Source organism: Heteronotia binoei, chromosome 2, assembly GCF_032191835.1.
Source record: "Heteronotia binoei isolate CCM8104 ecotype False Entrance Well chromosome 2, APGP_CSIRO_Hbin_v1, whole genome shotgun sequence".
NCBI lineage: Eukaryota > Metazoa > Chordata > Lepidosauria > Squamata > Gekkonidae > Heteronotia > Heteronotia binoei.
In genome coordinates, this window is record NC_083224.1 from 58,116,429 (window position 1) to 58,141,811 (window position 25,383).

The 25,383-nt window shown below is 43.1% G+C and overlaps 1 protein-coding gene across 1 annotated transcript; it reads left to right on the forward strand.

The window, feature by feature from the left end:
* The first annotated feature begins 2,957 nt into the window (after positions 1 to 2,957).
* Positions 2,958 to 24,690, forward strand: LOC132567301 (uncharacterized). Its single transcript, XM_060232982.1, has 8 exons — positions 2,958 to 2,978; positions 3,556 to 3,659; positions 5,556 to 5,678; positions 8,991 to 9,102; positions 14,544 to 14,681; positions 15,716 to 15,822; positions 20,541 to 20,672; positions 24,677 to 24,690. Exons 2-8 carry the CDS (start codon positions 3,572 to 3,574, stop codon positions 24,688 to 24,690), a joined length of 714 nt encoding a protein of 237 aa, XP_060088965.1. The 5' UTR covers positions 2,958 to 2,978; positions 3,556 to 3,571.
* Positions 24,691 to 25,383: the final 693 nt, after the last annotated feature.

The following is a 25,383-nucleotide window of genomic DNA, read 5'->3' on the forward strand; positions in this document are numbered from 1 at the left end:
GGCATACCAGGGTCATGTCATGTCATGAAGGTAGGCAATGGCAAACCACCTCTGAGCAAATGTTACCTAGAAAACCCCATAGGGTTACCATAAGTCAGCTGTGACTTTATGGCACTTTCCACCACCATACTGTAGCCAAAAATTTGATGGGAAGAGGCATAAGGGAATATGTCCTGAATGCTTAAAGTTATTTAATTACAAACTGAATTGGCTTTTTAAATCCCATGGGCCCCAGTGGGCACTACATTCTAGGCTGATTACTTACTGACAGGGCTTTTTTGTAAAACACACTACCTTCTAGGGAGGAGGAAGGCTTGTCTCTCCTGATCCATTTGTGACATCTTCACTCATTTAGTCAAAGCCTTCTGTAGATGCCACTCTGCAAATTGGTAAGATCTGCGGCTGCCCAGTCATCATGTGCCTTCTGGAAGAGTCCACTTGAGTTGGTCAGGAGGCCCCTCATGTTCTATCATTCTGTAGAATATGCAGTTATGTTCAAGAGGAATTTTTTTTTTAAAAAGAGAACTGTTGTAGAACTACAGGAACAGTGCCTTTTTTAAATAAAGGAACAGGAATGTATTACACTGCAACAATTATCACCTAGTTTTGCTGCATTGTCTTATAATTGTGTAGAGAAATACCCTCTACTCTAGTTCCAGGTGGGTAGCCATGTTGGTCTGAAGCAGTGCTACCAAGTTAGAGTCTAATACCACCTTTAAGACTAACAAAATTTTATTCAGGCAGTGAGTTTTTGTGTGCATTCATACTTTGTCAAATTTGTTGGTTTTAAAGGTGCTATTGGACTCTAACTTGGAAATCTCTACCATAGTGTTCAGCCTCATATTTTAACCATTGGGACTGCACTCTGCAAGTTGGAATCCCGCTGCAAATTTGTAGCTGGCAGGAAGGAGGGGTCTTGGGTTTGAGCCTTCAAGCACAGGTACGGAGTACTTGAGTGCATATGTATGCTAAACTGGCTGAAATAAGACAATGGTTTACTCACCTTGTTAGAATATTGCACCTAAATGGACAGAAAGGGGAGACAGACAAATGGCTTGAAAGTAACCAGGAAGATCTGAACAATTGCAGGAGGATGATTCCCACAAGGGGAGATGATAAATTCTCTGGATACAGAGAATAAGCTCTCTTCATCTTGTTCTTCTCCTTGGATTGGTAGAAGAAGTAAGTTTTTTATTTAGGGACTCCATCTGGTCCATGTGGCAAGGGACAATAGGGAGAAATCCCAAACACATTAACTAAGGTAAGACTTCAAACTACTGCAACTTCAGGTAATACTAGCCTGTCCTAATTAAACATTGTTTGGAATAGGTACTGAGCAAAGGAAAGTGGACTGCATGTTTTCATCTTTTCTTTGTACCCTTGCTCAGCCTGTATTCTTGAACAGACCATGTATATCCTTAATATTCATTTCTTAAACTTTCTTAAACATTTCAAACCTGATTTCTGGAACCACACCATGCCTATTTTTTGGAGCCCTTCCAATCTGATTTCAGGCCCAGTTATGATAATTAAATAGCCTTGGTGGATGACCTGCCTGGGGATGGACAGAGGAAATGCAACTCTTGATTCTAATGGACTTCTCAGTAGCTTTTGATACCATTGATCATGAAAACACTTCTGGACCTCCCTTCCAGACTGGAATTGGGAGGCAAAGCTCTATAGCGCTTCTGGTCTTATCTGGAGGGTAGGTTTCAAAAGGTGGTGCTGGGGTACTGCCACACAGCCCCTTGGAATCTTGCAGGACCCTATAGCCTGAAGGTCATATTGTCCTTTACACTTCTCAACATCTACATGATTACACTGGGTGTGGTCATCCAGAGATTTGGGCTTCGTTATTACCCAGATGTGGATGTCACTCAGTTCCCCGGGGAGTCCATAGGATCCCTGGAGGCAGTTTTGGACTGGACACAGGCTAATAAATTGAAGCTTAATCCTGACTAGATGAAGGTGCTACTGGTGAGTGGAAAATCTGGCTCAGGATTTAAGCAGTCACCCATTCTGGATGGTGTTATACTCTTCTTGAAGGAACAACTCTGAAGCTTGGGAGTGCTCTTGGATCTAGGTCTGCTGTTGGACAAGCAGCAATAACAAATACTGGATAAGCAGCAGCTGTGGCTAGGAGTGCCTTTTACCATATTTGACAGATTAGCCAGCTGTGACCTTTCCTGGGCAGAAAAGATGTGGCCACAGTGGCACATGCTGTAGTCACTACATAATTAGATCACTGCAATGCACTTTACATGGGACTGCCCTTGAAAAATGTTCAGAAATTTCAATTGGTGCAAAATGCTGAAACCAGGATGCAGATTGGATTGGGTTATAGGAATCATATCACTCCTGTCATGACCCATCTATATAGCCTCCCAATCTGTTTCTGCTAGAATTCTGCTAGAATCTGCTAGAATTGATATTTAGAAGCACTGAAGTTCTGCCTGCAGCTGTACTGCCATTTCCCCTTTAAGTCAGAACCAAGAAGCTTTTGCTTTGTTTTGGCTTAAAATTAGAAAGCTCTGGGAGTCCCAAGAGCTGTTGTCAGAAGGATCACAGGATCATGCAGAACTGACTACATAAAGTGGGGGCATGGTGTATGCCAGCTAAGGGGATATCCTGGTGTGGAAACAGCATCTATCGTTAGTGGTTAAAACTACTCTTTGATTCATGACACCCAGTCTCTGTATCATTCTGGATATGTACTAAATTCAGAGGGAGCTCTTCTAGTCTGTTTGTTTAAATTGTGTGCTTTGAACCTATCAAACAGTTATTTGATAACTTGACCCTGGTTATTTTATTTGTTGACCTGACACTGAAGTGAACTTCAGTCACTTGGGAATTATTCCCATTTATATTCCTTTCTTGCAGCTCAATGTTCCTGACCAATCAAAGCCACTAAAGTTTTAATCTCAAAAGTTGTTTAGGCTCTCTTAGTTGTTACTCCAGAATCTGGATGAGCTGCCCAGGTAGGAGTGAGTTGGTAGATGTTAGAGATGTGTGTGGAAATTTTATTCAGATGTGAGTTCAGCTTGTGTTGTTTTTTTCTGTTCAGGTTCTTTAATATGTCCCATGTTTGGGTTTATTATTGTATATGCGTGATTCCCACCTCTAAGTTCTGTCTGCACATCAAACTGAAATTAAATTTTCAGAAACTGTAGCATCTTCCAAAGGAGTCTTTCATTCTAAAATTTTAAGAAAACTGGAAAGGAATGGAAAAGTGCAACATATTTCTGGAACCAGCTCCTTGCACCAATCCAACAGGAACAGGATTGTAGCCGTCACTTGAAGGATTATTTATTGTTATTGGCAAGTAGAAGTTTCAATCATATCACATAAAGGTGAAAAATCATTTTGTATATGTGACTGTAGCGATCTTCCTTTTGCTGAGGTCAGTTAATGTGCAGTATCAAACACCCATGGGAAAAGAATAGTGTGAATTTCCTACTGGTAGGAACGGTGCAAGCCTGATAATTTGATTAATGCTCTGCAAATCTTCAAACTTCCTCTCTCAGACTGATGAAAAAGAAGTTATTTTCTTTGCAGAATTTGTCCCTGCTTTATGGTCTTAACAATAATGGAGCCCTTGTTGAGAGGTCTCCTAGTCCTGTTGTGCTTGCTGACTGTAGAACCAACTGAGTATGTAAATGGTAAGTTAAAGGAGTAACAATCAAATCCAGTTTGTATACACCAGAGAGTGATCCACACAGTAGCTGCAGAGGAACCGGATGGTTATCAATGTGCATTTGGCTTCCACAATCTGCAATCCGGATGTATGGATCAATGAGTATTCTGTGTATACAATAAATAGAGGGCATTATGAGATCAGTGCAAGCTGTACAATTCACACAGCTGACCTCCAAATTCTAGTGTTTTTGGACAGGGGAGGGGAGCTACAATAACAGAAAGAAGGCATGTAAAAATGATATAGAGCAGTGAAGCCTGAAGACCTAAATATCTGTACAGTTTAAAATGCACTTGAATTTCAAGTTGAGTTGCTTTTAATATAATGATAAAGCAGAAAGCAGATTTCTAGTCCTCATGGCAATGTTGGGGAAAACATTCAATTACCACAAGTTTCATCGGCAGGAACCAGGTTGAGATGTTTTGCAGACTGCAGCTGCCTTCTATGTTTTTGCTGATGTCCTGGCAGTTCTGATTATCATACTATCACTGTGATCAATACATATATGTTTTCTTTGTCCCCCCACCCCACCCCCGTCAGTGTTCCATCTGTTCACATTTACATTGTGGACTGGTTTTCCAGGGGGAGTTTTCTGCATGCACTGAAGCATTGCAATGTTTCAGCAGCTTCAAGGAGCTGAGAAATCCCTTTACGAGTACATTCCCCACCCACCACACCAACCTTGGAGTTGTACCTGGTGTGTGTGTCTCATTCTCTCTTTTGTTGCCTCTTTTCCCACATTTGAGCATTCTCCCCCAAAAAATTTTGAATTCCTTTCCCTGACTTACATCAGTATACAGTTCACAACAGCTTGTTTCCTTCAATTACATCCTTTTAGGTAGCTGCATGCACTGCAAAATGTATTTGAAAATAATCTGGGATGTGCTGGAATCTGATTTTGATTGTAAATGAAGGAATAATAAGGAAGGAAGGCAATGATTGGCTGCTCGTGCTGGGCCTCTGAATGGGACTGTAATTTTGTTCCAGGGCAGGCATGCTCCAACAATGAAACATTGAAACACTAGCACACAATTTAAACAAAAAATTGCTGTAGATTATTTTTTTTCTGGGCAGGTTTGTGTGGCAATCCACATTTTGAACAAGTGGCTATCTTATGAATTCATGCTGCAATACAGAAAAGAAGTACAGGAAAAGCTAGTTTAGGAAAGAAAGGGTGAAATATAGGATGGCACAGGGATGTCAACAAAGTTGCCTGTTTATGCACATGCACACACATGGTAAAATAGGGGAATAAAAATGGGACATTACGGCAATCTGGAAAATGCCTGAATTTGCTAGGGTCGAATTAGTGCCAGCTCTTATGTTCTAAATTCTGATGACTGGTCTATAGGCACCTACCTTTCTCATCTGTCCTCTTAATTTGCTTCTCTTCTGGGCCCTGTTCCCTCTCTCAATTTCCCATTTCCCATCAGCCATGGCTCTCCTCTTCTGTTTTCTTGAGCCCCTCTTTGTAAATTTGCTAGAACATAAGAAGAACCCTGGTCGGTCAGACTGATGGTTCATCTTGTCCAGTATCATGTGCTTTACAATCTTTGCTCAACCAGCTTTCTCTTTCTCCCTCCTTACTTCTCCTGGCCTCCTTGAGCCCTAAAACACTTCCAAAATTCCTGGAGATAAATTATTCCCAGAATTTTGGGAGTGTCTTCTTGGGTCATTCCTGATATCCCTGAACAGATCAAAAACAATGATTGTGGATGTTTTTGACTTGGGTATACCTGGACGCACATTCCCCACCTGAGACCCTAGAAAGCTGCTGCCAGAGTAGACAGAATAGGACTAGACTGATCACTGTTCTTGCTCAATGTAAGTCCATTCAACATGTATTTTATCCTTTCTTCAGAGAATGCAACACAAGGAAAAATACCATCGAGATTCTGCAATGTCTATAAACATGTTGCCACAGTTGCTGGAACAGGAGGATCTAAAAATATATCCTTCTGGCATCCAAATTGTCCATTTGAAGGTAAAGATAAAAATGTCAGTAGTTTCAATATTACTGCGCCCACATATTTCCTTAGAAAGGTAAAAGCAAGAATCTTTGAGTGTTGGCTTCAAATTTTCAGCATGATCATAGCATCTTTGCACTAAAGTGAAAGATGTCTTTACACAGAACTGTGCTCTGTTCTCATTGAACCATCTAGATGTGAAAAGGAAATTTATTTTCCCGAGATAGACCACATGAAAAAGAGCACATTTCTTTTTAAGTATTCTTAGCTGAATAACAAGGCAGGCTTAATACTGGTTTTGGAGCTTACCTGTATGTAAGTTTGGGAGGGGGTGAATTGTTCAAAATAATCTTGAGGCATTTGCAGGGACCACTTTGAGGAAAGGGTTAACTACCCCTTTCATGCCCCAGCAGTCGTCTCCTGCAAGAGCATCCCCCCCCCCCCCCAAATGCTGCATTTTCCTTAATAGGTAAGCATAGGAATGAGAATTTCTTCTAATATGTGACTCAGCCCTTAATTTACATCCTGTGCTTGGATATGTTTGTTGTTCTGACTGTAGAAAAGGTGCACAGGAGACTGAATTGGCAGCTAATTCTTATAGACAGAAACATATAGAGTTTTCATTCATGATATATGGGAAGCCAGTACGAATGATGAGGAGGGGAGGTGGTATATATACCCCAATCTCATCAGATCTTGGAAGCTAAACAGGGTTGATATTTGGATGGGAGATGGCCAAAGAAGGCTCTGCAGGAGGACTGTGTGGTGATTCCAGGTGCTGATTCTCTAGGAGAGATTTTCTAATGTCGTTCATGACAGCATAGAATCCAGCCTGCTTACTGTGCCTTCTTCCCATTCCAAAGTGCTGATGAAACTGACATGGTGGGAAAAAAATCTTGTAGATTTACTTACCATTTTGTGGAGGAGGAGCAGTATTATAGTGTACAATGGCTGGTATACATGCACATGCTATTTTTGTGTTTCAAGTACCCACTTTGTGGAACAAGAGCAATAGAAAAGCCCTGTGCCATAATGCAAGGGAAGAGGGTGGATTCCATGAATACAGGCTGAAGGAAGGAGGAGAGATGGTGGGGCAGCTGGTGACAGATGAGCAAGCTAACCTAGTTCTCACCATGGCTCTGCCAAGTGCTGAACACAGCATGTGAGCTCTCCCTGGAGATCGGAATATAGTTGCCTTGTTTTTTCCTACTGCCATACCATTCCCTCTGCTGCTGGGCCACCTGCTCTCTCCATCTGGGTAGGAACTCAGTACTATTTTTAATATATCCAGTATGATAAACACTCTATCACGCTAACACCCAGGGACTAGATAATGTGCAATTGCAACAGAATAGGATGAGCACCAGCAAGATATGACAAACAATTTTATACATTGGTTTTATGAAACCAGTGAATATAAATAAGTGGCCACCATCAATAATGCAAGCACACTGGAGGTCATGGGGATGGGTTATGGACAGCAGCTACTGTTATTCAGCCTTTTAAAGCAGCCTGCATATGAGTGTCCCTCCCCTAATACTGATTTTGATTGACTGAGGTCAGGTGCATTTTTGTATCTGTACTATCTACTTTCTTCACGGTGAAGATATTTTCAAATGATGGCCATGATACTTTGTGCAAATGTAACATGCCTCCAGATCTATCTACTTATCAATCATCAATATATCTGATTCTCAGTGTGCCCCATCTTTAAAGATTGGAGCCATGACCAGACAAGACAGATCTTTCTATGCACCTGGAGAATTCCCCAAGTTTGCAGAAAAATCTGAAATCTAAAATAAAAATAAAAAGCACCCCCCAAATAATAAAAGCAGCACCTGTACCTTTAAGAAATGAACGCCCTCTGCAGTGGCCACTGTGGGCATACTAGGCAGCCACAATAATATCACCAGCCTTAAAACCTTTGTCTTAGTCAGTAAAAGGTAGGGCGAGGGCCCTTTTCAGGGCTGTTGCTGTGATCTTTGAGGGAAGACTAATTGGAGCTGGACCCAGCAGCAGTCACTTGATACCACATTCATCCAAGGACTGGCTGCTTGCTACTGTTCAGCAGCAGCCACCCCATGAAAGCCAGTGTGGTGTAGTGGTTCAAATTTCAGACTAGGATTTTGGAAATCCATGTTTGAATCCCCACTTTGCTATAGAATGCCACTGAGTAACCTTGGGCCAATTATACATTCTCAGCCAAACTTAGCTTCTGCAGTTGTGAGGATAAAATGGGGAAGAGGAGAATGATGTTAGCTACTTCAGGTGCCCACTGTTGAAAGAGGTAGGGTATAACTGAAATAGAGTAATAACAATAAATATAGATGGAAATGGAAGGCAGATAAAAATAGGTGGGTGGAAAAGAAGGATGCCAGGAAATATGAAATATGAAGGAGGAGGGACAGAGGAAATGGTGTGGGGAAATGGAGACAGGGAAGTGAGGTGCCCTCCACAAGTCCTTGCAGATTTGCCGTGGTGTGGCTAGGCTTTGCCCCACAGCAGGTACCATGCAACTAGGCTGGGCCTGGGCCTGTGGTCAGCACCACACAGTTTTCTCAGGGAGAGTGAAGGAGGGAGAGGTGATGACTGAGGGAGATAAAAGGAGATTGGTTGGTGGATGGGAAGAATAGACAGAAGTAGGAAAAAGGGGAGGCTATGGTGACTCTTAGGAAAGGGAAAATAGTGGAGGAAAGGAAAATAAAATGCCCCTCAAAATGTTTTTGAGATTAACAGACATGTTTCTATATCCTCCATTTTATCTGCACAACAATCCTGTAATGTAGGTTAGGCTGAGAGCCTGGCCAAAGACCATTTTGTGAGCTTAGTGCTAGAGTACGGTTTTAAACCCTGGTTTCCTCAGTCCTAGACCGCCCTGGATCCAGCAATGCACAAACAGAAACATAAATGGACTAAGCACAGTTCTGCTTACACATGACCTTGTGCAATATCTAGGGCTTTCCTTCCTATATCTTATGGTGCCCAGAAATTGCTTCCACAGTGTCTTCACACTTTTGCTTACATAAGGATCTTTGTGGTAATCTTCTGGGAGATCCAAGTCCTAGTCTAATATTCTAACCAGTACTCCACACTGGCTGAAGGAGTTAATTGTTCAATCAATGTAGCTTAGTGTGTCATTAAAATCTTTTAAATATATTTGCATATAGCAGCAGATATGTCTGAATATGAGACACAAGAAGGCAACTGTATTTTTAAATGAGAAGTGGATATTCTTCACTACTCAAAACTCTGCTTTGTTCTGAACAGTGTCAAGGTGAGAAAATTCTTGAACTTGGTGTAACTAACACCACCATGTTGTCTCCTTCCAGGCTATTATTCTCTTGGAGATGTGGTTAAAAGAGGTCCTGGACAGCCTATGACTTGGGCTTTGATGGTAAAGGAAGAGAGTAATGGTCTTCTGAAACATCCTCAAGGTTTCAGGTACTTTATGGAAAATTGTACAGAAAATTTGCTTTTATTTATTGAACTTAATACAATGAATTTGGAATCAATCTGTACCCAAAAGTATAGGTTGAAATCCAAAACTGGCAGAATGTTTTGGCTAACAAATGCTGAGAAATACAAGTAGATATTTCCCAAGAGGGTGTACAGTAGGGTTGCTAGTCCCCAGCGGGTGCCACTCAGAGTGGTGGAGGAAGAAAAATAAAATTGCCATCTGTATGGTGTCACTTCAAGGAACAACCACAAGTAGGCTTCCCAATCCCCAGGTCCCAGCGGGGGATCCCCCGGTTTTACAGGCTTCCCCCCCTCCCCCAGCCAGCTGTCCGGCGGGGGAAGCCCCACCCCCACAGCCATTATGCACCTCCATGAACAATTCCCATAGGGAATGATGGGGAATTGATCTGCGAGTATCGGGGGCTCTGGGGGGCTGTTTTTTTAGGTAGAGGTGCCAAATTTTCAGTATAGCATCTAGTGCCTCTTCCCAAAATACCCCCCGAGTTTCAAAAGTATTGGACCAGGGGGTCCAATTCTACGAGCCCCAAAAGAAGGTGCCCCTATCCTTCATTATTTTCTATGGAAGGAAGGCATTTTAAAAGGTGTGCTGTCCCTTTAAATGTGATGGCCAGAACTCCCTTGGAGTTCAATTCTGCTTGTCACACCCGTGCTCCTGGCTCCGCCCCCAATGTCTCCTGGCCCCACCCCCAAAGTCCCCAGATATTTCTTGAATTGGACTTGGCAACCCTAACCACAAGTGACATCAGACCTCTCTAGGAATCACTGAAATCCGGCCAGTTTGTAGAGAGGTGTGACCATTTCCAGGAAAACCTGGATGGCCACCCACATGTCCCTGCCCCCGCTGCCAGTCTACTGTTGCTTGCCAAGAACTATGACATCTTGTGATTTGGATGTTATGCCTCTGTTTTTACACCCCAAAATTTCATTAGCCTTTTTTGTCACTTCATCACACTGGCTGCTCATATTTAATTTACAGTCCACTCATACCCCAAGATCTTATTCACATACACTGCTACCTAGAAGTGTATCCCCCATCCAGTATGTATGTTCTCCATTTTTGTTATCCAGATGTAGAACTCAGCACTTATCCTTGTTAAATTGCATCTTGTTCACTTCCACACACTTTTCCAGCATGTTCACATCTCGCTGAATTCTATCTCTGTCATCTGGTATGTTTGCTGATCCTCCCAATTTGGTGTCATCTGCAAATTTAATGAGTAGCCCCTCCACACCCTCATGCCGATCATTTATAAAAATATTGAAAAGTACCAGGCCCAGAACTAAACCCTGTGGCACCCCACTGGACACCTCCCTCCATTCAGATGAAATGCCACTGACAAGTACTCTTTGAGTGTAGTTCTCCAACCAGTTCCCTGTCCACCTATCCTAGAGTCCAATCTACAGTCCTCTAGCTCAGTTGTCCCCAACCTATCTGGCCCCAGGGACCGGCCCCCAGGGACCGGCCCACTGACCACAACCCAGAGCAGGCAGGGTGGGGGGGACCCAATTTGGCCTCCCCCCCATGGCGCCTCCTCCCTCCTGTTTTCCTCCCCCATTTTCCTCCTCCCTCCCTCCCCCTGCACAGCCTCACTGCTTCCTCCTCCCCCCATTTTCCTCCTCTCTCCTCCCCCCCCCTTGCAGCCTCACCACATCTTGACTCCTTGCACCTTGACTCCTACTTTGTTCTACTGCTTCAGACCAACACAGCTGCCCACCTGGATCTATCCTTCTCCCCATTTTCTTCCCTTGCCCCGCCCCATGCAGCCTCATCACCTCTCCCCCCCCCCCGTTTTCTCCATTTTAAGGCTGGGGAAGGGGTGGTGAAGTTCTCCCAGGCTGCCCACCCCCTGCCAAACAGCTGCGGAGGAAAAACTGCCGCAGCCAGTGGCAGCCCAGGGCACGTCGCGCCCCAGGCAGGCACCCCCCAAAGCACATCAAACCACCCCCCCTGGGCCCACAGCGCTCACCCCCTCCTTCCCTTCCCTTTCTGTCCTGTTCCATCACCTTCCCCCCCACCCCGCCCCGCTCGCAATCACAGCGCGCCACGGCGGAGGGGGGGGAAGCAACAGGACAGGAAGGAAAGGGGATGGGGCGGGTGGCGGTGGTGAGCTTGGAGGAGGAAGCAGACACACCTTGGCCAGCAGGGCAGGGGGGAGGGAGGCAACAGGAAGGGAAGCGAAAGAGATGACAGAGGAGGAGGCAGGCATGCCACGACTGCAGAGCCCAGGCATAGTGGGGTGTGAGGCAGAGGAACAGGAAGGGAAAGGAAGGGTGGCTGGTGGCCGGCAGCGAGCGACACTGCCCTTGCCTCCTTCCCATTTGAGGAGGAGGCAAGGGCAGCATCGCTAGAAGCTGTTTCAGCAGCTTTCCCAGCCAATCAGGTGATTGGTGGGAGGGGAGAGGCTGTGCAGAGGGCGAAGGAGGGAGGAGGAAATGGGGGTGTGTGGAGGAGGCCCACGGGGGGGGGGGGGTGTGTGGCGAGGCTGCATGGCCCATGGAAAACAGGCAGTGGCCCACTACCGGTCCCCGGCCCAGGGGTTGTTGTCCCCTGCTCTAGCTTACCCATCATAACATCATGGGGAACATTGTTAAAAGCTTTACTGAAATTAAACAACATCAACAACATTCTCTTGATCCAGTAAGCTCATCACTCAATCAAAAAAGGAAATGAGGTTGGTCTGGCAGGACTTGTTGGGGACAAATCTTTTCTGACACCCCCGGATCACTAAGTTGCCCTTTAGATGCTTGCAGATTGATCCCCTTAAAATCTGCTGCAGTATCTTTCCTGGGACAGAGGTCAGACTGACTGGCTTGTAGTTTCCTGGGTCATCCCTCCTCACTTTTTTCAAAATTGGGATAACATCTGCCCTCCTCCAGTCTTATGGCACGTCTCCCCTCCTCCAAGAGGTTTGGAAGATGATGGACAAAGGCTCTGTAAGCTCTCTAGAAAGATTTCAGGGTCCATGTTGCTATCCATTGTCTTCCTGTAGTTGTCCATTGTCTTTCTGTCCCACGACTCCTGAACAATGCTCTTACACCTTCACTTTTCATTTCCAAATGAGATGAGCAGCAAAAACCCCCCACTACTGTTATTGTTTTCCTTTCTCTACCATTTATCTGAGAAAAGCTGCTTAAGAATAGGGTTGATCATATCTTATAAAATTAATGAAAAAAGCAAATGAGCAGGTTTCATTCCATTGTCAGTTGTCTAGCTACTATAACAAACAACAACAAAAACCTGATTGAATGCCATTTGTTTCTATTCATATTGTTTCTCTGGTACCTGGCAGTCATAATGAAAAGAGAGGAATGGGTAACAGAAGGAAAGGGAGTTGGGAGAGTTGACTTTGCATCTGTGGCAGAATGTGCCTGTTCTGGCCTGCAGACCCTATTCCGCCCTGCCCTCCTAGGTGTTTCTCCACACCTGGAGAGGCTTTTCTTCTACTCTCAGGGTACCTCATCACCACCACCTGACCTTTTTATGAAATTGCCCATTGGGAGGGTCAGGGGTCCCAGCTTCTCTTCCAAGTTCTGAGGCCTTGCCTCTGTGTCTCCCACAGTGCCTAGTCACCACTGGGACAGTTTACTGTCTTGTGTGGCCTGGGAGGAATAGCCATTTGCCAACTACCTGCCTTCTCCCCGGCACTTCTTTTAAAATAGTGCATCTGAGACAGTGGACATCTGTGTGGTACAGAGAGAACCACTGACAGCCTCAAAAGTTATAAGGCACTTTTTAAAAGAAAATATTTACAAGCATACTTTTAGCACAGCACCAGATTGAGCAAGGGCTACAAAACAAATGGGTAAAACACAAATCTTCTATTCCTCTCTCTATACATGCCCTATCAGATGTTAAAATATAGGACAGGCCTCTTTAGCTTTGATAGTTATAAATTTCTATAAAACTAGGGTCCAAGTCCAATTACGGAAATATCTGGGGACTTTGGGGGTGGAGCGAGGAGACACCGGGGTGGAGCTAGGAGCAAGGGTGTGACAAGCACAATTGAACACCAAAGGGAGCTCTGTCCATCACAATTAAAGGGACCTCACAACTTTTTAAATGCCTTCCATCCCTCCACCCTCCCCTTCTCTGATTTCACCTTAGAGGCGGAGCGGAGCGGGTGACGTCGCTGCGCTGCTGCCGCCTCTTCTCAGCTTCACCGTAGCTGCTCCTCCGAGATGGGCTCAGCCTGAGCCCATCTCGGAGGAGCAGCTACAGTGAAGAGGAGAAAAGGCGGCAGCGCAGCGACGTCACCCGCTCCGCTCCGCCTCTGAGGTGAAATCAGAGAAGGGGAGGGTGGAGGCAGGCCAGGAGTGTGGCAATCCGCGAGTCCGGGTCCTAGAAGGACCCAAATTCACGGCTCGCCATGCTCCTGGCCTGCCTCCACCCTCCCCTTCTCTGATTTTACCTCAGAGGCGCAGCAGAGCGGGCGATGCCGCTGCGCTGCTGCCGCCTCTTCTCCGCTTCATCTTAGCTGCTCCTCCGAGATGGGCTCAGCCTGAGCCCATCTCGGAGGAGCAGCTACGGTGAAGCGGAGAAGAGGCGGCAGCTGCGCAGCGGTGTCGCCCGCTCCGAGATGGGGTGGCTCGCCACGCTCCTTGGCGCTGTTTCCCCCCTCCCCCCACTTCTGTTTTTTGGGGGAGCGGGGGAAGAGGCTGGAAATCCTGGGGTCCCCCGCCAGGGTGGGAGGGTTGGGAAGCCTATACAAAACTTTCATTACCTTGAAGGTTTCTCCAGCTGTTTAGGTCAGCACATGGTCAAGAATGGCTGCCTTCCTCGAGGAGAGATCTGCTCTGCATCCTCTCATGGAAAAGGAACCTCCTTCATGTTGCAAAGAGTTTTTAAAAATCATATCTGTTTCGTCACCCACTGATCAGGTCATGCCAGGTCAAAGAGGCTTTACCTGGACATCTCTAGAATTCTTCCTGAAGACTTTGTAGCCTTAATCTCTCCAAGTCTTTGTTCCCTGCTTGGAGAAGGGGCAGAGATTGACCCACCCATTATCTCTCCTGCTACATCTTCGCATTTATATGCAGGTGAGCTGCCTGGAAAACAGTTGAACTGACTTCCCTCCACTGCCTGTTCTCTGCCCTGGATGGGAGACACACTGTTAAAATACAAAATGTAGGTTTTGCTTATCTCAAACTTCCCAGAGGAAAATGCATTTCTTCATAACAAGTGAAGAATATTATCCTGAAATGCCATTTTCTCTTGCACTTCCTTTAAAAAAAGACAGTGTAATGTTGTTGATACAGCTGATTTTGAACTCTGCAGTGTCAGAATATCTGGTTTGTTCTACCTGCAGGGCAGATAGATAATTCCTCCAAAATGTGAAAAAGTCTTCAGATGTGAGAGTTGTTCACCACTATTTCTAATAACACATTTCAATGTTTTGGTTTTTTAGGGAACTCTGGAAAAAGAGAAACCATGGAGCAAAGACTGAAATTAAAATACTTGAAATGGAGTGTTCAAATGGATATAAAGCTCTAGGTAATGTAGTTATTAAGGGCTACAATCCGCATCCTGATTGGCATCGTTACAGGTAAGTTGAGAGCTCTATTTTCTTCTCTTGGTTTAATTTAGATCTTTTTACAGAACTGTAAAAATGATAATAGTACATTGTTAAATTTTTATTTTGACTATAATAGGTCTGAAGAGGAAATAAAATATAAAACAGGTCTGAATAGATAAGAATTGCATCTAAGCTCTACTAATGGCTAGGTGTCTACACTGTGCCAGCTTAGTAGGATTTTAAGATCCAATATCAGAAGGAGTCACAGTGTAATCCCGCATGAAACATGTGTTGGGAAACATGTGTGAGGGTTTAGAGAAGGTACAGTAAATAGTAGGTGTCCAAAAACTGCATGAGAAAAGATCACTGAGTGAAGACAATGGAGATTAATGAAGAAGGCTTTGAGAGAGGATGATGACTGAGAACAATTTATTATATCTATTTATTATATAATTGCTGTTTAAAATCTGATGGCTGTAATCATTGTTCCCGCTAAGCTGTGGAGTCCTGTGAGCAAAAATTCTACTTTGTGAGCTACTGGCATTGAAGTTGTGAGCTACTGTATAAATTGGTTTGCTCTGGGGCTGTTTTTCCTGAGCTAAGACAAAAATATGTGAGCCAGAGGCAAAAAAACTGAGCTAGCTCACATTAACTCAGCTTAGAGGGAACACTGGCTGTAATCGTGTTGTGAGCTGCCTCTCCAAAAACTTCAGTTGTGCCTCTTTGACATGGCTCCTGTGGCTCTTCTGGCCACTGTTCCCAAATGTTGTGCCCACCCAATATTCTAGGAATGTGTGCAATAATTTCAACAAAACCACTCAAATAAAATTATATGATTCTACTTACCCCTGACCAGAAACCCATGATTTTAAATTTGCCTTTTGTTTTTGACTTGTTGCAGTTGATAAACATGGGACAAAACTGATCTTTGGAGCTTAATGTGTGATACCCAAATCAATAACTTAATTAAACATAAATCAATAGATGTCACAATAGATTAAGTGGAAAAGAGCTTCAAATGCATGGATAGAATTAATATTCTTCTAAAATTACAATTTCTATAGGTGTGTCAATGAAAGTCTGTTAGTACACGGAAAATCTGAATTTATCTTAAGTCTGACCGATGAGTTTGGAGCATGGGAAATTGAAGCAGATCATGCTGTATCTACAGGTAATCCTACTTAGTATAGCTGCTACAATAACATAACAGCAAGAGATATCCGGGTGGGTGGCCATGTTGGTCTGAAGCAGTAGAACAAAGTCTGAGTTTTGTGGCATGGCAGATTTAAATGTACTCTGATCTGGTCTGAAAATAACTCTATACAGCCAATTGCCCCACTTCAATTAAAAAGATGTTGCAAGGTCATCTCCATGCTTGACAGGAGAAGGATGGAACCTAAGTCAGACTCTCACCACAATTAAGGATACTTCAGTCTCCAATTCTGACATATTTATAACCTTTGGTATGTTCCTCCCCATAGTTGAATCCAAACAGATGATAACCATATATACTAAACTAATTATTATTTCAGTCTGTTAAGACACCTTCATTATTTTGTATGCTGATTGACAGTCCACCCGCCATATGTATGACTGTTATTTCTATTTTCATTCTATTGTATCCGAAGAAGTGTGCTTGCAGACAAAAGCTCATAACCTGAATAAAACTTAGTTGGTCTTAAAGGTGCCGCTGAACTCAAACTTTGTTTTAAAGAGCAAAAGGATTGTACTAAGGAAGAATAAATGGATAATCTATATTTTTTAGAATGAATCTTCCATAAAACTTGTAAGACCGGATATGTAACATTTGGCAACTAGAGATACCTTTTAACATGTATCTGTGTTGTGATCACAGCCCGCAAATTTTACAGGCAGACTTTGTGAGCTTAATATTGCCTATGGACGGACAATTTTCTTTGCTAGAGGAGCTTCAGTGCTTATGTCCTTTTTTATTAATTACATGCTGCCTCTCTAGAGACCTGCTCAAAGCAGCTTGCATAGTAAAACAGTAGACAATAAAATCACATTATACTGTATTATATTATATTAATAAAAGAAGCCATAAAGGAAGCCAGGGGTATAAAACAGCATGAAAATATTCATCAGTCTAAAGTATTATTCATAAAACAATCTATGGGCTAGATAAGATTGACCATTTCAGTTAAAAGCTTGGGTAAAGATAAATGTTTTATCCTGGCACCTAAGGAACAGTAAAGTAGATGCAAAAAAACAAAAACAAAAAACAACCCTTGTGGAGGAAGGCTTATGTGTAAAGTGGTGTCAAATTTCTGCTGATTTACATTGATCCTATAGGATTTTCAAGGCAAAAGACACTGTATTTACTAACAGAAGTTTCCGACCCACCAAAGTATGTTACAGAAATATAAACCCAATGTGATCAGAGCATAGATAATAATGTTCACAGAATGCTTTTTTGAGGAGTGGCTGTAATTGGTATGTAAGACAAAGCTGGTAAAAAGCACTGTGTGTCATGGAGGAAACCCCCACATAGTTCCAGACCCAGCAGCACCCCTGAGCTACAAACATGATCCTTCAGCAACAGCATCTGTTCCAGGATAAGCTGATTTATGAACCATTGAGCTGGTGTAAGCAGCCAATAGTTCCTCAGTCTTGTCTGGACTAAGCTTCTGTTTACTTTCCATTATCCAACCTATTACCTTGTCTTGGCATTTGTTTAGGACTTCCACAGCCCCACTCATCTCAGGTGTTAAGGAAGAAACAGAACTGGGCATCATCCTCATATTGTGGCATGTCACTTCAAAATAGACTTGTCAATCCCCAGGTCCGGGGGGGGGGGAGTTCTTCCACTTTCCCAGGCTACTTCCCGCCCCCAGTCAGCTGGCTGGCGGGGGAAGCCCCTCCCCCAGAGGACCATGTGCCTTTCCACCTCCGGAGGCTTCAGTCTCCGATTGAAAGGCTTCCTCTTGGGATGGTGTGTCTGTGTTACTTTGAAGAAGCTGGCAGCAACTCGTGAGTAGAAAGGCCAATCCCTTGCTTCAGAGTCGCCAGAAACGGGGTGGTGGTGGGGGGGAGGGAAACGTCTGCTGAGCACTTCATTATTCCCTATGTGGAGATCAATTCTCATAGGGTATAATGGGGAATTGATCTGGAGGTTTCAGGGGCTCTGGGGGAGCTGTTTTTTGAGGCAGAGGCACAAAATTTTCCATATAGTATCTAGTGCCTCTCCCCAAATACCCCCCAAGTTTCAAAACAATTGGACCAGGGGGTCCAATTCTATGAGCCCCAAAAGAAGGTGCCCCTATCCTTCATTATTTCTTATGGAAGGAAGACATTTAAAAAGGTGTGCTGTCCCTTTAAATGTGATGGCCAGAACTCCCTTGGAGTTCAATTATGCTTGTCACACCCTTGTTCCTGGCTCCGCCCCCAATATCTCCTGGCTCCATCCCCAAAGTCTCCTGGCTCCACCCCCAAAGTCTCCTGGCTCCACCCCCAGAGTCTCCAGATATTTCTTGAATTGGACTTGGCAACCCTACTTCAAAACCCCAAACAATCTCTGCAAATAGTTTAATGAAGATATTAAATAGCATGGGGAACAATAGGGTCCCTTGTGGGACCCTATACCACAAATGCAATGGAATCAAGCTACAGTCCTCCATCGCTTTCTGGAATAAGCAAGTCAAATTGGAATGGAACCATCATGCCCGCACCCCCCCCCCATCAATGCAGCTAGCCTCTCCATAAGTATTGTAGGTGCCTGTTTTTTGGCCACTGTGTGACACAGAGTATTGGATTGGATAGGTCATTGGCCTGATCCAACATGGCTTTTCTCATGTTCTTAAGTATACTGTGGTCAATGGTACTGCAAGTCACCAAGAGATCCAGAAGATTGAAGAAGGATGCATTCTCCCAGTAAAGATAATCAACCAGTGTGACCAAACCCAGACTTGAGCCTGGACTAAAATGGGACTAGATAATCCATGCCCTCCAAGAGCACTTGAAGCTGCATAGCTATCACTTACTCAAGCACTTTGTCCAAGAATGGCATGTTGGCCACTGGACTAGTTATATAGGCCATTTGGGTCCAGCGATCAGGGGCAAGTTGGGGGGCCCCACCCAGCCTACCTTGGCTCCATCTCCAATCCTATCCTCAGCACATTACATTCTTGCAACCCAAAGGAGGGAGGGAGAGCATTCTGGCCAGCCCCAAGCAGAAGCCTGGAAGAAAGGATGGATATAATGCATCCTCTTTCTCCCTTTGCTTGGTTTTCTATTCCCCACTACCATATTTCCCATTGATACCTCTGATTAACCTTGCAGTTATAAAACAGAAATCTACAAAGTCATTTTAAATACTAATATTGAAAGAGCACAGACTTGGTAAGGGGAAAAAACCACAGAGTAAAAAATACTAGAAGTAATCAAAACATTAAATATTGATAAACCTCCAGGAAGGAAGGAATTCTCAGCAGAATTCTGTAAGCAGTCCAGCAACAAAATACTGACTTCCCCTAACTGATCTCTTTCATGCTGTCCTAAAGAAGGGCAGAATCTTCGAGATATAGTGAGAGACAAAAGTAGTATATGTATCCCATGAATTGCATCCCATGGTATCCTACTTCCTGCTGAAACAGGACAGAAAGTTATTCACATCTCTGATTGTTGGCAGAATTTTTAAATCAAGGAATACATAATAAACCATTAAATGTTATGCTATTGAACCAAATGTCAGACAACATCAGACATCCTTAAATATTATAAACTATAGCAAAATTAAGTCCATCACATCCCTACTGACTGGCAGCATTAAGCTTTTAATCAAGGAAGGAATACATTTTGCCAAACCTTTATGTGAAAAAAGTCATACAACCTTGGTTTTCTATAGTTTATTTTTTAATGCAACAAGAAGTCCTACCAGCTAATGCTCTGTATCAATCTCTGATTTATTTTTAGGTAATTAGTTTATCAGTAATATTTTATGTTAATTGTTTTTTAGTTTAATAGACTAATCAAATAGTTAATTGTGTCATATCTTAATAAGTATAAGAGCTTTGTTATATCTTTAGTTGACCTATGCTTTAATGTAGCCATATTATGTATGAAACAGTATTACGTGTAAGAACTGTGGTAGTTTATTCTGTTAAAAAGTTAATAAAAATTGTAAATGGGGAAAAAATGAAGGAATACATAATAAACATTAATGTTTTATGCTATCAAACCAAATGTCAGACAACATCAGACATGCTTTAAACATTATCCATTTTAACAAAATGAAGTCCATCCCCTTCACAAAAATTTAACTTACTGCTGAGAGAGCTTCACAGAATGATTCATACCAAAGATAGAAACATACAAACTTTGGACTATATTCTTCCAGAAAATATTTTAGAGCAACCCAAAAGCCATATGTGGAAGTTAATGACTTCCAATTGATAGACTTCCTGGTTTGGCGAGAACTCAACAGGGATAACTGTTGTCTCCCTTCTTCCTTGTCATGTCTCTAGAGTCCCCAGCTGAAGCAATTAGATGCAACCCTAATCACCATAAGATTAGCTTTTCCCCAATGATATAATACTTTATGCCACCTTCCCAGAAACCTCAGTTTTCTATATTCAAGAGAAATTGGACAAATATACCAGAGTGTTGGCTTTTAAAATAAGCCTCCTGACCTGCAGAGCTATTAGCTCACATGGGTCTCATCACCTTAGGAATAAACTTTCTCAGGGTTCGAAAGGGTTGCTGAGGAGAAGAATGTGAGAAAGATCCATGATCCTTGTGTCCATGATCACAGGATCTAACCTAGTGTATGAGGCCCCTTTTAAATCTATTTGGTTGAAGTATATCGATATAGCATGCTATCAATAAGGAAAAAGTGCTGTTATGTTAACCTTTGTATCTGGATTATTTTAGATGGCTTATCTGCAGGAACTTTTATAATTATGACCAATCACCCTGAACACATGGAAAGAGTCTACGTCCTCAATGAATACAAAGTTATGTTAAAACAACATGCATCTCTTCAGTCAAATGATTCTGAGGATGGTAAGTTTGCTAGCAAGAAGAATCAAGTTATATTATATATGAATGTTGGGATCACATATTACCATTTGTAGACTTTCTTCCAAACAGAATGTTAGAAAAAGTTATGTACATAGCAAAAGGCTTACATGCCCCAACATCTTTATTTATTTATCTGTTTATTTATTAAATTTTAATTATTTTTTACCACCCTTCACAACTTGTGTGGGGCTCAAGATGGTTAAATTTTTTTTAGTTCAATACAATGTAAAACAAGGTAAAACCACAAAGACACAATGTTTAAAACATTCAGAACATTTAAATATTTGAAAACATATACAGCCAATTTAGTAGTGTGATTGATAGATAAATAGATCAAGATGGGTAGTCTGTCTGTAGCAGAAGAAGAAGATATTGGATTTATATCCCGCCCTCCACTCCGAAGAGTCTCAGAGCGGCTCACAATCTCCTTTACCTTCCTCCCCCACAACAGACAACCTGTGAGGTGGGTGGGGTGGAGAGGGCTCTCACAGCAGCTGCCCTTTCAAGGACAACCTCTGCCAGAGCTATGGCTGACCCAAGGCCATTCCAGCAGGTGCAAATGGAGGAGTGGGGAATCAAACCCGGTTCTCCCAGATAAGAGTCCGCACACTTAACCACTACACCAAACTGGCTCTCCAGTAGCAGTAGAAAAGAAGAGCAAGACTGATTTCCCATTCACCTTACGCCGCTCTCACGTTCGTCTTCTCAGAGGGGCTTCCTTCCTTCTGATTTCACGCTATCTGCCTTGGGGCTGCAGCAAGCTTCAGCATTTCTGTGCGGCAAACAGAAACTGGTTTTTAGAGGTTTCTGTTTGCTGCATGAAAACACCAATGCTTGCTGCAGCCCCGGGGCAGATAGCGTGAAATCGGAAGGAAGCCTCGCTGAGAAGATGAACATAAGAGTGGTGTAAGGTGAGTGGGAAATCGGTCCAAGAGTCCAGTAGCACCTTAAAGACTAAGGAATGAAGAAGTGAGCATTGACTCACAACAGCCTGCCACAAAGTTTGTTAAGGTGCTATTAGACTCAGCGCCACATTATAACTTTTGTAGGTCCTAGGCACTTTTCCTGTGGGGATTGTGTACGGTGTTCTGCACAATTTCCATATGCCTTGCAGATAGGTGTCACATTCAGTGAACCACCTGACACTCCAAAAGATCAGCTTTATAGCATAAGCATGAAACAATACTGTAGATTTGTTAAAACAACCACACAATTTTTGTTTTCTTACCAGGGTCTCCTTGCAAGATTGTATGTTACATCACTAAGTGGGCTCAATTCCGGCGTGATCCTACAAAGTTTTACCCAGAGGATATAGACCCAGATTTGTGCACTCATATAACATTTGCCTTTGCGATCATAAGCAAAAACCAACTCTCCCTTAATGGATGGGATGAAGGAAGTGTCCTTTTCTCCCAGATTCAAACATTAAAGAAGAGGTCAAGTTTTGTTTGTTGGTTTTTAAAATGCTTAGATACAATATGAGATATAAATGTGAGCTGAGAGGGAAAGGCTGCTTACACTTTGTATAATATTTAAGCATTCTATGGGGAGTCTGAAGACTCAGATTCTATTCTAGCATAAATTGATCTAAACACTAAGAGGATCCAAGGAAGAATTTGCCAGGTAATGATTTATAAACAGGATAAGAAAGTTGTAAGAAAGAAAATATTGTTTTGGCCTTACTGATATACTGTTAGCCATCCATGGGTGAGAACTGCGGATATCTAAAACTAAGGATTGGGTCCATTTGGAGGCTAAAGAGATTTTTCTGCACACTTGAGAGACTCCCCAGCTGTGCAGAAAAATCTGAAAATAAAAAAGCTGTGAAGAGGTGGCAGCTGTGAAGCCCAGGGCTCATGCTGGACCCAGCAGCCGTGATAGTGGCTACTCAGTTGGGCCTCCATACTGGGCTCAGCAGTGGCAGTAGCATCTGCACAGCCCAAGGCTCTCCATTGGGTCCAGCGATGGCAGTGGCTATGCATCCTGGGGCTCTGTGCTAGACCCAGCAGTGCCCCATGCAGCCTGGCAGCCACATTGGGCATACTGCTGCACTGTGGCTGGGCTCCCAAGGAGTCATGCCAGACAGTGATTGGGGGAGTGAGATTCTGCCCTGCAAGTTTTGTGGGGGGCCTACATGATTTAGCAAACACAGCATGTCCAGTGGTTCACCAGAACATCTCTAACACCTGTCACTGAAGGGGGCAAGGGATTCCCTTTACTAGAGGGAGTCAAGAAGCAGCAGCAGAGATACTAGGGCTGTTAATGCCACTCTATATAGGCACCCAGCTCCTGAATGAATAGTGAAATCTGGTGCTGGCAAATGATGCCATCAGTTTCACCCATGACAGTTAGTACTAGCTAATGATGAGCAGCTGTGTGTCTACGCAATGCTTCAGTGGCAGCCCTGATGTCTCTGTGGCTTCCTCTAGATATTCTCTACTGACAGCAACCAGGGCTTTTTTTCTGGAAAAAGAGGTTCCGGAACTCTCAAGAGGGAAACGGAGAAACACATGGGCGCCCCTCATGAACTTTTAAATATTTTTTTATAATTGTGTTTCCAAAAGAGGTTCCAGAACTCTGCCACTGCATTTCCCCAGGGGGAAAAAAAGCCCCTGACAGCAACAAATTCTCTTCAGGGACTTTCAGGGGCAGTTTTCCAGGCAAACTGCTACAATAGCCTTCCAAAGCAGCCATTTTCTTCAGATGAATTGGTAAGCATCCAATAGCAGCCAAAACATCTAGTAATGAGAAATACAAATATCCTGAATCTGAGTTTACATGTTTGGTTTGCTGAAGTGCATGTGTGTGTGTGTAATAACAATGGTTATAGATTTCCTACAAAAAAAAAACCTGCTCCCAGTTTTTTACTTAAATATATCAAATATATTTCATTTTTTTCACAGAAATCCAGCATTGTTTATTTTGTTAGCTGTTGGAGGAAACAGATTTGGCACTGCGTGAGTTTTCTCATTCACTTTTGAAAGGTGAAAGGACAGGGATAGTGATGGCAGACATGATAAGGAGCTAATGACTGGGGAGGGGTATGTGAACTAAGCTACTACTGTCACCAGACTTCCACTTGTGAACCTCCTTCTGCTTGAGGCAAGGGAAGGTGGGAGGAAATCTACTTCTGTGATCTCTTGCAATTGATCCAATTTTCTCAATAGGCTCTGGTTCTGTATAAGCAGCAGCAAATCCTATTTGGTTGGTCATCTCTTCTTTGATACTGTACTTGCTAGCACCAGAGGTTTGATTTGCTTGTGTCTCCTGGAGAGCAGGCATTTGAGTGTGTGGGGGGTGGAGAGGCATATACTATATACTCTCCTCAATGACAGAACACAGTAGACAGAAATGTTTTCCTGAATTTGACAGGACACAGGCTGTACAGATGGGGAGGAGGGGTGTTGGAGAGGCTAATGAGACATGAAAAAATATCAGTGGTATGGAAGGATATGAACTCTCTACCTGAGATAGATCGATGGGTAGCTGTGTTACTCTGTCTGTAGTAGTAGAAAAGAGTTCAGTAGCACCTTAAAGACTAACAAAGAGTATGAGCTTTCATGAGTCACTGCTCACTTCTTCAGATCCTTTTCACTTCTTCATAGTCTCAACCTGAGAAACTATGCAAATCATTCTGAGCTCAGTCAATGTTTTAATTGTATTTAAAACCTTATGGGGGGTGTCAGATCAGTGTTATGGCACTGAGCAGGACAGGGAAAACAATGTTTTGTTTTTAGTTCAGGCCCCAATGGGGTGATCCTCACATTTAAGCATGTCTATCTGTTCATGGGTGGAATAGTTTATGGTCAGATAATTATAATGCCCATGAGGAAGGCTGTTTGAATCCTGTGCCCTCCTGTGTTGGATTCCCCTGCATGAAGCAAGATTTGCATTTGCTCCACAGAAATCCAAGGAGGGGTGTTGGAAGTCAACCTTCTGTATGTTAACTTTAGCTTAGTGTTCCATTTTCCTGTTTCTTTCCTTAGTTCTGTACAACTAGTAGGCATGATCAGGGCCAGTCCTAGATTGGGCTATCATGCCCAGTTCAGTGCCCCTGAAGGCTGGTGCCCTAGGCGATAACCTAGTTTGCCTAGTGGCAGGGCCAGCCCTGGCCATATTTATTTTTCCCGACTTGTTCTCTAGCTTAACCTGTGGACTTGTAACAAAAGGAAAAAACTGTATAAAAGTAACAACTGTTGATACAAGTCTTGGCTTGCTACTCTATATTTTGAAACAATTTATTATCAGTATTATTGACAGAAAAACACTACCCACTAGATGCCAGATTTTAACATTGGCAAAATTACAATAGAAGGTTTATATTACAGCAGCAGCAGCAGCAATGGATTGCCTAGGTAACTATCCATTTAATTCGCCTTCTTTAGGCTGCAGTACACTAGTTAAAGCCTTGAATTCAATAATGGAATGCCCAGTATTTCCATCAAATTTATATTTAGACACTGTGCTTAGCACAGAGACATTTTGAATCTGACAAAGGGTAACCCCTAATGGAAGACTGTTGATCTTTGAGGCTCCAACTGAAACTGTCTATACAACAACTGTAAAAACTGGAGAGTGTCTAAATATAAATTTGAAGGAAGAAATGTTGGTTGTCTTGAGCTGCTCTTACATCTTTTATTTCCTAAGAAATGTAAAAATACCTACTTCTTCTGTTTATAGATTCAGGTGGGTA

Excerpts from the sequence above, each read along its gene's own strand:
- LOC132567301 (XM_060232982.1), top strand. The coding sequence starts at position 3,572 with ATGGTCTTAACAATAATGGAGCCCTTGTTGAGAGGTCTCCTAGTCCTG. Across the intron at positions 3,660-5,555 it reads ACCAACTGAGTATGTAAATG|AGAATGCAACACAAGGAAAA; the intron begins GTAAGTTAAAGG and ends TCCTTTCTTCAG. Across the intron at positions 9,103-14,543 it reads AAACATCCTCAAGGTTTCAG|GGAACTCTGGAAAAAGAGAA; the intron begins GTACTTTATGGA and ends TTGGTTTTTTAG.